General features: G+C 54.5%; 1 protein-coding gene across 1 annotated transcript; it reads left to right on the top strand.

Annotated features, from left to right (window-relative positions):
• The first annotated feature begins 1,264 nt into the window (after positions 1–1,264).
• LOC119102118 (protein zer-1 homolog) lies at positions 1,265–9,846 on the top strand. Its single transcript, XM_037225477.1, has 3 exons — positions 1,265–1,411; positions 7,485–8,207; positions 8,493–9,846. The coding sequence occupies exons 2-3, from the start codon at positions 7,528–7,530 to the stop codon at positions 9,844–9,846; spliced, it is 2,034 nt and encodes a 677-aa protein (XP_037081372.1). The 5' UTR covers positions 1,265–1,411; positions 7,485–7,527.
• The last annotated feature ends 3,336 nt before the right edge of the window (positions 9,847–13,182 follow it).

Genomic DNA, 13,182 nt, shown 5'->3' with positions numbered 1-13,182 from the left:
CCGGCTTGTGATTGGCGCCGACGCCGCCACGCGCGCCCACTCTTGTTTCTGTCGTTTGATGAGACAATACAGCTGCTTTGCTACGAGTGTGGTGTGTTGGGCGTCGCGACCTGCTCAGCCGCAGCTGGCAGCGACCGAGGCGCAGCTGGCAGTGGCAGGGGCCGAGGCGCAGATAACGGCGGCCTTGGGGACGGTGGTCATGACGCTCCGTCGGAACTCAGAACGTTGCGGCGGCGGTGGGCGCGTGATATAGGTAGGTTCCAGTTGCTGCCGGCGTGGTGAGGTACCATGCGTGCTCTGGTGCGGCCACGTACTGTGGGGTAATGAAGCAATAGTTCGCCGCGGATGAGAAGCTGTCGGGAAAATCGTTAAAGCACAAGTTTTTTCAGACTTCTCGCTTTCTGCTACTCACGCAAGATAAGGTGCACCCGCAATTCATCACGCGCTGGATGCCCATGCATTTCAGCGACTGCTTTGGGCTGTGGAGAGCTATGCCCTCCGCTTGGGCGTCAGTATCAAGTAAAGTGGTGTGTAGCAGTTGTAAATTGATGTTGGGTGTGAGCTGATGCGCTCGTGGATCCGCCGCGAGCTGGTCAGTTACGTCAGTTACCTAACTGGTCAGTTACGGCATTGGGCGCAGCGCACTGAACAGCCATTGTTAGGCTCCTGCGCCATATGGAGACGAGATAGAATCATTCATCTAGGGCGTGGGAACCGGGGCAGCTGCCCTCCTTCCCAGGTTGGACGAAGTTAAGGAGCCTAGTTTTCAACGCCATTGTCATTGTAAGCAGGGGCTCCGTCGCGGGAGGCACAAATACGACGTCAGGAATGCAGGGGAGGGTTACGCGCATTCAGCTCTTTCGGCGTGAAACGTTGTGCCTGCGGCGCTGTATAAAAACGCTTTGATGCCTCCTAGCTATTTGGCAATGGCAACTGACCCAGCACCCCTTTTGCGCTGCGGCACAGACCAGTTTTGTGACGTTGCGGAATGATAGCGCTACGCTACATCGGTTTTGTTTTTTCTCAAGTGGTTGTCCTCCAACAGCAAAAACATTGTTTTTCAAAAATGTGTTATTTTGCAAACGCTGCGACATATAAGACAGTAAGTCCTACCTGTGTACATTAGAGTACCAAGCTGCGTTTTTGTTTGCTCTATGCGGTGGCAGGAATCCTTGATATGGAAATAATCATTGTAGACGAAACTAGCGCGCCAATGGGTTCAATGTTTTGCCAGCTGATCGGCCGCGTTGCCTGATGGCGGGGGCATTGTTTTGTGATGGGGTCCTGGGCGGGGTGTTGAACCCCCGTTGGCTTTGTTGAGGAAGGATATTTCGATGCTGTACTTGGAGAGCCTTTTTGTTATGACCTAAGACTGAACACCGTTGTGTTGGCCTGAATCGCCTAATTGCAGGTAGGCTGGTTGGCTGACATCTGCGCTATGGTGGCGCCAACACAGGTAGTCGAGAAGAATGATGGCGATCCTCGTTCATTGTCATTCTCAGAAACTTGAAAACTTATTTCTTTACTTGTCTTGGGTTTCAATATAAGTGGACAGTGGATGATTGGACAAAGGTCCTGTCATCTCTTAACTAGTCAAGGAATGGCTTTTAACTGTAATGCATCAAACAATGAGCAAAGACAACATTCCTTCTATGAATGTCCATCTAATGGCTCAGGTTTGGTCTTAATTTGAATTTTAGTCTTAAGGTATGTATGGTGTGCTTGTATCCACATGGATTGCCTCTTGGTGTACCTTGGATGGTGGGAAGTGAATTTTCCTACCATTTCATTGATTTACCCTTTCATGATGGGATGTTAAACTTCTATTTTATAATACACCAAATCGCTAGAATCAAGTAATTGGGATTATATCATCCTGCATTCAAAATAGAATAACCATGTGTTATGCAATCCAGTGACCACTATTACTGACAGTCTGTGTGCTGGTTGCTGGCATGATGTTCACTGATTAGCAATTGAAACTTGAGATCCTTAGTTGTGGCATGGCTATAATGCATTACAGGATGCATGCATGTGAGGTACCACCCAAAATTTCCAGGAATTTGACTTGCAAAAAATGTCTTACCTTATATACAAACACTCTTTGTCTGCCTCCATGGGTGTCATGTGGACATACAGTGAAGGAGGTCATTTTTTCATTGCTACATTCATGCCTGGATTTTGTTCTGGCAGGAAGTTTGGCTGTGTTGAGCACCTCATGCAGATCTTTCTGAACCTCCTGATTTGCATGAGCTCTGATCCCAGAAATCCATCCTTTCAGATGATTTGGATTAAATTTAAACAAAGAAATTATGTCATAGTGATGCTCCTCCAGCCAAAATGCATTGATCAAAGACAAAAAAGCTGCAGGGAACAGGGTCAGACCAATGGGGTTGGTGGGACAACAAATTTTTGTTGTTGCAAAAGGTGCCAGGTGTAAGTGATTCATGAGCAGGTGTATTGTGATTATTAAGAAGCTAGTTATTGCATGCAAGTTTTGTGAGCATAGTCACTTCATGTTGTACTTAAGCTATTTTGAATTTAACAGCAAAACTTATGGATGCCTGTGTTACCAAGGGGAAGAATGACTTGGGCAACATCTTGGATGTCAAGGAAGGCCCAGCATGGATTTGACATGGGTGGAAATTGTATACACTTTTTGTTGTTGGTGATTGGGGCAATTTTCACAGCAACAACTTTTTATCTCAGTCATCAGCATTATGCTGTGATAAAAAGCTTGAGTGATGACCACAGAGATTTGACTGAGGTCATCTATGATTTGATGTTTGATTTTTCTCCACACAACAGTTGTTACTTTGGAAGATCCAGGGGCAGGCTGTTTATGCAGTAAGATCCACATTTGAAAAATCACTGAGCCAGCCGAACAAGCCGTTACAAAAGCAAGGTTAGCTAAGCAACAAATGGACTTGGTATGACTACTGCTAGCAGTGATTCACAAAGGATACTACTCACTCTCAGTAGTAGTCCCCTTCCCCCCCCCCCCCCCCCCCCACTGCATGTGATTCATTCTTGTTACCCAAGTTTCCACTGCCTTCGGGTAGCAGCATGCATATTAAATGACCAGCTATCTGACAAATATAGTTGTGTTACTGTCCTATATGGTGGATAATATGAAACTCTTTTGAGTTGCCTCTGCTGGGCATGTGGTGTGGATCCTGCCCCATTTTTGGATGAATGTTTTTTTTTATTTGCAGATAGATGATGGAGTGCAGTGCTGTGAAATCTGGCAGAGCTAATGAAATGCTTATTATGCATGTTCTGCTTCAAAGTGCTTGCCTCCAGTCACAGGTCATTTTGCATGGATGACATTTCTGGGATTGGTATTTTCCTTGATGGCCTTGATCAGAATTATCAATACTGCTCAACCTGTTTTCTTAGTTGTATTTATCAAGCTGGGCTATTTTCCACTCTTGGGGTTGTCCAGGAAGGTGGTGTGGGTAAAGAGGTCTTAATGAGCATTGCATGTAAATATCAAATCATTTCCATCATATGATGCTAAAGACAGCATATTATCCTATGTTCTGCAGCTGGCATGATTATCTTGAATCTCAGATGGAACTTTTCAAAAGCGGTTGGTGGTTTTCCAACAGAAATGTTGTTATTTTGCCTCTTTGCATTGCCATGGGCCCATGCAAAGAGAGCTGTCATTATTAGGGGATTGTCTCCCATCAGCATCCACAGTGGCTTGTGGCTTTTTGGAGATTATCTGCCCATCAAATGTTAATGATAGGGGCATGTCATTTCCACTTTTCTGTATAGATAGTTTTAGGGTGTCTGCCTACTTGTCATCAGTGAAATTAGTTCAAACTTACCAATGCAATGCAGCTGCATGCCTCCAACTCAGACCAGCACATCACACCTTTGAGTCAATTCTGAGTCTGATTCAAGAAGAAGAAGCTAAATGTCAGATTCATTTCCAATGAAAAAGGCCTTCAGCTCCTGGTCTTTGGCATTTTGATTTGTACAGCTGAAAATATTGACTGTTAAATGTTGTTAAACCAGTATCTCCAGGCATATGGAAGGTTGTTCACTCAATATGTAACTTTCAACTCATATTGTCATCATAACAGCCTTTAAAGGACATTTTGTCCCATAACAAGACATTGCATGCATCTGTTTGGTGATCCAATTGGCATGTAAGCTGTCATACTGTCTTATGTCATACATATACATCTTATGTCATACATAAGATGTGTTATTACCCGAATTTCTACCTCAAGTTAACTCACCAGTTGATTTAGTTGGATCAACTTTAACTTTTGACTTATTCCTTGTTTGTCTCAGTCTTATATTCACAGCTGAAGTGGTTAAGTGGTACAAGCAGAAAGCAGCCTGAATGCTTCAAACGCTTTGTGAAAATGTAGCCAACCTGATGTAACCCACACAGTGAACAAGAACTTATTGCATGGCAAGATCACCACACTTTTCTCGTTCCCTCAGTGGTGCAAGCTGTCGTAGATGCTGTGTGCAGGACTCATGTCAGAGCTTCTTCATACTCAGGGCATGGCTGTCCAGCCTCGCTTGGCCAATTTCGATGACATTTGCCTCACTCGGACTAACTGGGCAGCATGCTCTGCCGCTTGGGCGCGCGGTCCAGCTGACCAGGAGGTGAGCCGTGTCCGTCCGTGACCACGGGCGTGCTGTCGAGCTGTCCAGGAGGTGAGCCGTGTCCGTCCGTGACCACGGGCGTGCTGTCGAGCTGTCCAGGAGGTGAGCCGTGTCCGTCCGTGACCACGGGCGTGCTGTCGAGCTGTCCAGGAGGTGAGCCGTGTCCGTCCGTGACCACGGGCGTGCTGTCGAGCTGTCCAGGAGGTGAGCCGTGTCCGTCCGTGACCACGGGCGTGCTGTCGAGCTGTCCAGGAGGTGAGCCGTGTCCGTCCGTGACCACGGGCGTGCTGTCGAGCTGACCAGGAGGTGAGCCGTGTCCGTCCGTGACCACGGGCGTGCTGTCGAGCTGTCCAGGAGGTGAGCCGTGTCCGTCCGTGACCACGGGCGTGCTGTCGAGCTGACCAGGGAGTGAGCCGTGCCCGTTCATAACCACGGGCGGAAGCACACTCGCGCCCTGCGGAAGATGGCGCTCCAAAACTGCCGCAGGGCCAGCTCATAAACTATGAAAGGCTTCTGCCCAGGGGGACAAATGTTACCATTAGCTCGCATCGGGTGGTTTGTTTGTATAGCCGGTGGCGCGCGCGTACACCCCGGGTACGCCACCGGAGCGCGTGGGGCGCTTGTCGCGTGCGGCATGTCAGACTCGGCGGTAGTCTCTGTGGAAGGTGTTAACCGCCGGCTTAACGACCGCGCTGTTCGGCTGCGCTATGAAATGAAATATGAAATGGGCTCACGAGCAAGTTTTCCATTGTTTCGTTGAGTTGTTCTCTTTTTTTGCCAGAACGAGCAGGATGTTATCAACAAAGACATGGGCATTCAGCGCGCAACATCATACATCCAACAAAGCTCGCACATGTGAACTACTACCATGTTCGCTCCGTGTCGCGCCATGGCGTGGGATCACCGGGTGTGGCAATTTGAGCACCACTGTGTGCTACTGGCTTCTGGTTGGGCCCTGTGTTAGGGCCAACACGTTGCAGAAATATCGCAGGATGAAGAAAAATTCGTAACGAGAAGGGAATATGTCAAATGAATCGTGATGACATGCTGAAAAATATCACAAATTAGTCATAAACGGATTAAGATCCCGAAGATTATGATTGTTATATTACGATAAGTCTCCCGAAATAAGATCAAGATGCAATGTTTGAATTTTCTTATAAAGAAAATTACTCGCCAAATGCTTGTAACACGAAAATACGACAGATTGGACGGGACGTGCTCAAAAATGATCTTTCGGTAGGCCTAATCCCTTGAAATAATCCAAACACTTGTATTGTGGGTGCATCGCATCCATGCGACTGCAGAGTGTACGATCGCCTGCTTTATGTCAGCGTGCCACGCTCAGTTTCCCCGCACACCGCACCAACCACACTGAGTCGCCCACGTTCACGTCCTCGACACGCGGACACAGCAGCGGCATGACGTGCCGGACATGCTTCGACTGGCGGATCCGGAGATGTGTACCCGTACCCGCATGCACGGCCCTGAACCCTTCCGTCATGGGCGTGTGAACCGGCCCCGGTGACCCGGTGTCTCTCCGGACCGGAAGCGCGCACTGCCCGGCGGTCTCTGCTGGTGCCGCGCCCCTGAGCTGCCGCGTCGGTCTCTGGGTGGCGCGAAAGTGGTGGCGATGCCTCGTTGGGGGATGCTCTGAGGACTGAACGTGAGATCAGAGCAGATGGTCCCGTCGTATACCGTTCCTCTATCACGTGATCATCGAGTGATCAGAGCCGCCGTATTTAGCCGCGGGAGGAGGGACGGTCTGTGCGAACGATGCAGTGTTCCGACACAGATGGGGACATTCGCCTCTCTACCCACACTCAACGTTTTATCCGAAGTCCTGGCAGCGCCATTCCTTGTTTTATGACGCCTTTGAGTTACGCGCCACCCGGGGTCCCCTACGAGTCTGAGGCAGAGGCAAAGATACGTGTCCTCAAAACGCGGCAAGTAGTTCAGTCGCTGTAATTGTAATGTAATGTAATTTCGTTGCAGGTAATTCATTGTGCGCTGTTAGTGGCGTCGTCTTAGAGCCACCAGGGTCGGCTGGTATCAATGTAGCCGTAAGCTTTCAATGCATTTGATAGTCGGCTACATTTCGTCGTATCTGGAAAGTCTGACATGGCTAGTTCAGTACTGCTGGGCCTGATGTAGTCTCATGTGCCATTTCAGTACCGCTGGTGCTGATGTACCATGCAGGCTGCCCTAGATGTTTTGTAAACTGAAGGTTCGTTCGCAGTTTGAACGGAAGACTCAGACTGAGTGGATGAAGAGAGGAGAACATTTGATAAAAAGTGTCATGTCACGACTGTCGACACCGCATCTGGCCTGAGCCGGCACCGCACTCACGCATCTGGCCTGAGCCTGTTTTCTTTTTACCACAGTTAGCACGGACTTACCTTCTCACTACGTCATAGTTAGAACTCATGCATGGTCGTGTTGGGAACACAGATTCCGTTGTGCGCATCGGTGAATTTTCGCAAACCTTCGGAACTTTATCGTGATTGTTTTTAAGACACCACCCAGGTTTGGGACACTTCCGTCATTGCCTGCTGTTTGTGAGGTTTTGAATGAGGTGGTATGGAGCGTATGCCATTCCGCATCGAGACACGACGGTCGTGGGCGGCGGCAGTGCGTACATGTTCTATTACCAGAGTTGGGATTTTCATCGACTGCGACTCTGGATACACTTCCAGTCACTAAATAGGTCACGTATTCGATCGATGGCTATCATATCCTATTGGTGCATGGCCTGCCGTCTCCGTCTCTGGCGTGTCTTTTGGCCGTTGCCACACACTTAAGCCCCGCACGTGCTCCGCTGGGTCGTGTCAGACGAACGCCGCTGGCTGTTGCAGCGTCGCCGTGGACGGCCCCGCCGCCGCTGCCGGCGGTGACACCATGTCGGTCGTCGTGCCGAGCACGCTGGACCCGCCGGCGCTGTCGACGCTGGCGGCGCGCGCGCTCGTGCGCCACCCGGGCGCGCTGGGCTCGCGCGGCTCCAACTACCCGTGGGACACCAGCTGGCGCCTGTCGCGCTACGTGATGCTGACGGAGGAGGTGGCCGACCTGCTGCTGCGCGAGTGCCGCCGTCTCGGGCCGCCCAACAACTTTGTCTCGCTACTGTACGAGGCGGGCCGGACGCGGCGCGTGCGCCTGCAGACGGTGGACGTGCGCGGCCTGCCGGTGGACGCCGGGCAGATCGTGCGCCTGATGGCCGACCGGCCGCGCGAGCTGCGCTTCGACGCCGTCGTCGAGTTCACGGCCGCGAGTCTGGCGGCGTTCAACGAGCGCTGCGGGCAGCTGCGGCAGCTGGCGATGGTCGGCCGCATGGCGCCCACCACCGTGTTCCTGGACGCCTCGCTGCCGGCGGAGGAGCGCGAGAAGCGGCTGGCACCGGACGCGCCGCCGCTGGTCGCCTGCCCGCGCCTGCGCTCCTTCACGCTGGTCGGCTCGGCGGTGGTGGGCTTTAAGCCGAGCCGCGCCTACCTGGACACGCTGCTGCGCGCCTTCACGCAGCTCACGCACCTCGAGCTGAGCAACGTGTACTCGGAGGTGGACGCGGCGTTCGCGGCGCACATGCCGCGCCTGGTGGCGCTGGTGCTGCACAACGTCTGCCTGACGTCGCCGGAGCGGCTGGCCGGGCTGGCCGAGCTACGCCACCTGGACGTGTCGGTGCCGCCGGCGGTGGGGGGCGAGCGGCGCCCGGCGCCAGCCGACCCGGACCGTCTGCTCGACCATCTGGTGCGCGGCCTGCCGCGGCTCGAGCACCTCGACGTCTCGGGCACGACGCTGGCCGGCTCGGGGGTGCACCGCTGCGCCGCGCTGGCGCCGCCCGCGGCCTGCGACATCGTCGGCCTGGGCAGCCGCGCCACGCGGCCGCTAGCCTTCCTCGGCATCTACGGCTGCAACGCCTCGCACCGGCAGCATCTGCCGGCCCTGCGCATCGGCGGCGACATCGGCGAGGAGCAGCTGCTGAACACGGCGCGCGCGCACCGCCACCACGTGCTCATGATGCCGGACGTGCTGGAGCAGCTGGAGATGCTGCTGCAGATGAACCACGGCGTGCAGCGCTGGCAGGAGATCCTGCACCTGGCGCTGGACGCCATGGACGAGTTCGCCTTCTACAAGGAGGTGCACATCCACTGTGGCGCCATCATCCAGAATGTGACGTCCAGCCGCGCCTGGATGGCCGTGCTGACCGAGGTGGAGCGACAGCGCGTGCTGCGCCAGCTGTTCCGCTCCGTGGCCCTGCACCGCAAGTCGATCCGCGTGCGCCGCTTCATCGCCATCATCCTGATGAACTTCGACGTGCCGCGTGAGATGATGTTCAGCTTCGAGGGCTTCCTCGACACGCTGGGTCACATGCTGAGCGGCGTGCTGAACGAGCGGGACACTTTCGTGGAGCGCGTGCTCATCTTCCTGGTGAACAAGACGTGCTGTGATGTGGACGGCCAGTGCAAGGTGATGGTGGGCGAGCGTGGTCTGGTCAAGATGCTGCTGAAGGCCATCCACGCGCGCTGCCAGGAGCACAACTGCGACGAGGTGATGCGCTTCCTCTGGTCCTGCCTCTGGAACGTGACGGACGAGACGCCGCAGAACTGCGAGCTGTTCCTGAGCAACCGCGGCATGCGCCTGTTCGCGCAGTGTCTGCACGAGTTCAAGACGGACAGCGGCGAGCTGGTGCGCAACATGATGGGCCTGGTGGGCAACATCGCCGAGGTGCCGCACCTGCGCGCGCAGTTCCTCACCAAGGACACAGTCGAGACGTTCCTGCGCCTGCTGAACTACTCCACCGCCGACTTGGAGATCAGCTACCACGCGGCCGGCGTGCTCTCCAACATGCTGTCGGACGGCGTGTCCGCCTGGACGCTGGCCGAGCCGAGCTGCGCCGAGGTGATGTCGCGCCTGGAGCGCGCCATCCGCGCCTGGAACGTGGCTGCCGAGCGTAGCATCAACTACCGCAGCCTGCGTCCGATCATCCGGCTGCTGCGCTGCGACGTGCCCGAGAGCCAGCTGTGGGCGGCCTGGGCGCTGGCCAACCTGACGCAGGCCATGCCCGAGCGCTACGGTCGCATGGTGGAGGACGAGGGTGGCGCGCGGCTGCTGCGCATCGTGGCGCAGTCTGGCGACGACTCGTATCTGGTGCGCCTGGCGCAGCAGTGCCTGGACAACGTGCAGCGGCAGCAGGACGGCGCCGCCAGGCAGCCCATGAGCTGAAGCCGCCGTCGCCACGCGGCCTTCTGTGATATCGGGGCGGGGGCGGGGCGGCGGGCAGCGCCGCGGGACGACGGGGGCGGGGCGGGCGGCCCCAGTACCGCCGATGGGAAACGGGCACGGACCGGGTGCGCGCCGCGCGCCGAGCCGTCGCGCGACGGTTCCGGGGGGAACCGCGTGTGATCGGCCCGCGAATCTGGCGCGAGCTTCCTGCGAGACGGATGTGGGCGGTCAGTAGGTCTTTGGTGTCTCTGTGGACGGTGGATCCTGGCTACTACGTGATATGTGGGACAGGCGGCGCGCGGTGCTCAGAGCTCTGGAGCCCAGCGACTTTGAGGCGGGAGTGTGTGCGTGTATCCCAGGCAGCGGCACGCAGCAGGCAGCTCTTCAGTGTCTATCACGACTGGTGTTTCGCGCACGCGTGAATCTAACTACGCTCTTGTTATGCAGACTGTTGCCCTTATAGATAGGTTGTCTTCACCTAATACACTGTCGCGTGAGTCGGCCGGTCCAGCTTGGTTGGTGTTGGTATTGGGTGAAATATTCCCAGCTGGCTGCTTTTTTACAAGCGAAATCTCCGCATTATGCTGATTCTGACAGTCTTGTTTGAATGCTTAGGGTCTTTTTTACCCCTCGCGTCTCGGGACATAAGTTAAAGAGACGTTTTGAATAGCTGCTGCCGCAATGTCGTGATGCTTTTGGAAGCGAATTCCGTTGCAGCCGCCGATTGCAGGTGCATGCTGCGTCCAGCGGCGAAAAGTCCTTATTTTAAAACGTGCTGTTTACCTTACTGGGCACTTGCATCGAAGGTGGCTGGTCATGCGCGTTTGTAGAGCAAAATCACAGCATCAGTATGGTTTCGACCCCCTCTCCCTATTAAATTGACATGGAAAGGATAAAATTTTCGATTGCGCCATTTTGAAGGATTGATTTCGGATTTAGTAACCACAGTGGGCGGATGCAATAGGCTGCTCATATACGCGAATGGGTACTTACGGCGTATGCCTTGCACTTCCTAAACCAGTTTGATTAATTCAATCTTGTACGTAAATTACATGAACTTGATATCGGTAAGTATGCAAGACATTTTTCAAACCTCGCAGAACCTTTCTTGAGCGTTATCTGCTATAAAATGACAGTAAATAGCAGCTCGCCTCGCACGTCTCGCCGGCTATCCATCCACCCACCAACGCCCGGATCCGACATCTGTGGTGTGGACAAGATGCAGATGTCTGTTAGCAAGTGAAAGTCTGTGAAGAAAGTGAGGTCCATACGTCACCACGTAATCGTCCGCCTCCGGATGATTGCGTGGTGACGTCATTAAACCACTGCCAACATTGTGATGGTTACTTGGATCTCTAAGCCCGGCCATGGAACCTGTGCGTTTCCCGTAACACGTGTGGTGCCCAGTAGGCGGACAGTGACCGAAAGGAACCGAACGTGACAGAACGGAACCACAGAACCAGACGAAACCGGACCTGACTGGGCGGAACTAGATGAAGCGGTATGAAACAAGACGGGACGGGACCAATCCAAATGAAACCAGCGGGGACCGAGCAGGCCCAGACAGATGGGACCGAACGGAAGCGGACGAAATCTAATGGGACCAGATGGACCCGGACGGAATCTGGCAAGACCACACGGGATCAGATGGCACCGTAGGTGTCTGGTCGGAACAGAACTAAGCCGGCGGGAGCGGGTGGAGCTGGAAGGGACATAACCGAGGCGGACATGATCGGACGGCGCCAATCGTGACCGAGGGAAACCGGGTGGAACTGAACGGAACCGCACAGAACCGGAACGGACGGAACGTTATGAGAATACGGGATCGGACGGGATCAAACGATACCAAACGAAACCAGGCAATGCCAGACCGTACGGGACAGGATTTCATGGAATTATGTGAAATCGCAAAGGACCGGACGAAACCGGGCGGAATAGAACTGGATCAGACAGGACCGAACTAAACCGAAAGGGGCCTTACTAAACCGGACAGGGTCGGACGGCGCCAAGCGTAACCGAAAGCGGCCGGGTGGGACAGAACGGAGCCATACGCGACCGGAGGAACTGGACAAGACAGGACCAGACCGGACCGGACCGAACCGGACCGGATCGGACAGGACCGAACCGGACCGGACTGGACCTGACCGGACCGGACCGGACACGACACGACAGGGCAGGACAGGAGCGGATCGGGTGCAATCATCAGGAACGTCATCAGACAGAACAGGACCAGGCGGAACCAGACCAAGCCAGACGTGATCACGTAGGTGCGAATGGGACCAGATGGGACTAGAATGTGCGGTGCCCGATGGAACTGTACGGGACCTGGTGGGATAAGATGGAACCCGACGAGACCTGGGGCCGAGTGGGGCTGGATGAAGCCTGACGGGGCCAGACGGGACCTGATGCGATGGGACGAGATGGGACGGCAGGGGACGTGACCAAAGAAAACAAGGCGGGAAAGGACAGTCAGGGTGGGACCAAACGGGACCCATATGATCCCGTTTGGTTCCGTCCGGTCCCGTCTGGCGCGTCTGGTACCGTTTGGTCTCGTCTGGTCCAGTCCGGTACCGTCTGGTCTCGTCCGGTCTCGTCCGGTCCCGTATGGTCCTATCTAGCCAGGTCTGGTTTCATCTGGCCCGGTCCAGTATCGTTCGGTCCTGCCCGGCTCCATCTGGTGTTGTCTGATGACTGGCCCCATTCGGCTACGTCAAGTCCTATCCAATCCTTTCTAGTCCCGTTCAGTCCCATCTGGTTTTGTTCGGCCGCGTCCTATTGTGCCAGGCCCCGGCGGCATCGTCCGGTCACGCGCCGCCTGGTCTGATCCTGACTAGTTTCTTCTTATCTTGTCCGATCCCGTCTGGACTCGTCACGTTCCTTTCGGCGCACCCTTGCTCTGTCTGGTCCCGCTCCGTCCGTCCGGTTTGTACGGCCACGTCCGATGGCGTCCGACATCGTCTGAGCCCGTCCGGATGGCGTCCGATATCGTCTGAACCCGTCCTGATGAGTTTGGTAACTTCCGGACCCCTTTGGTGATGGCCCCATTCCGTTCAAAATAAGATAAGTTATCAAGTGCTTTTGCGAAGAACAGTAAGCACATAAATATGGCAGTGCGAAAAGCCTTGTTCCTCATAGAATAACTTGGAGACAGGGAAGTTTGCTATTCTACGAGAAATACAGCTATTAATACTGCATTATTTATGGTCCCATTCCGTCCGCCCGGTGCCATCCGGTCCATCTGATGATATCCGATGCTGTCTGATCTCAATATGTTCCATCCGGTTCCATCCTCTCCCGTCCAATATTATCCGGTTCCGTTTGGCTGTGTCCAGTTCC

The sequence above is a fragment of the Pollicipes pollicipes genome, unplaced genomic scaffold, assembly GCF_011947565.3.
Source record: "Pollicipes pollicipes isolate AB1234 unplaced genomic scaffold, Ppol_2.1 Scaffold_2555;HRSCAF=2994_pilon_pilon_pilon, whole genome shotgun sequence".
NCBI lineage: Eukaryota > Metazoa > Arthropoda > Thecostraca > Pollicipedomorpha > Pollicipedidae > Pollicipes > Pollicipes pollicipes.
Note: the sequence above shows the minus strand (reverse complement) of the source record. Positions and strands in the feature narration are given on the sequence as shown.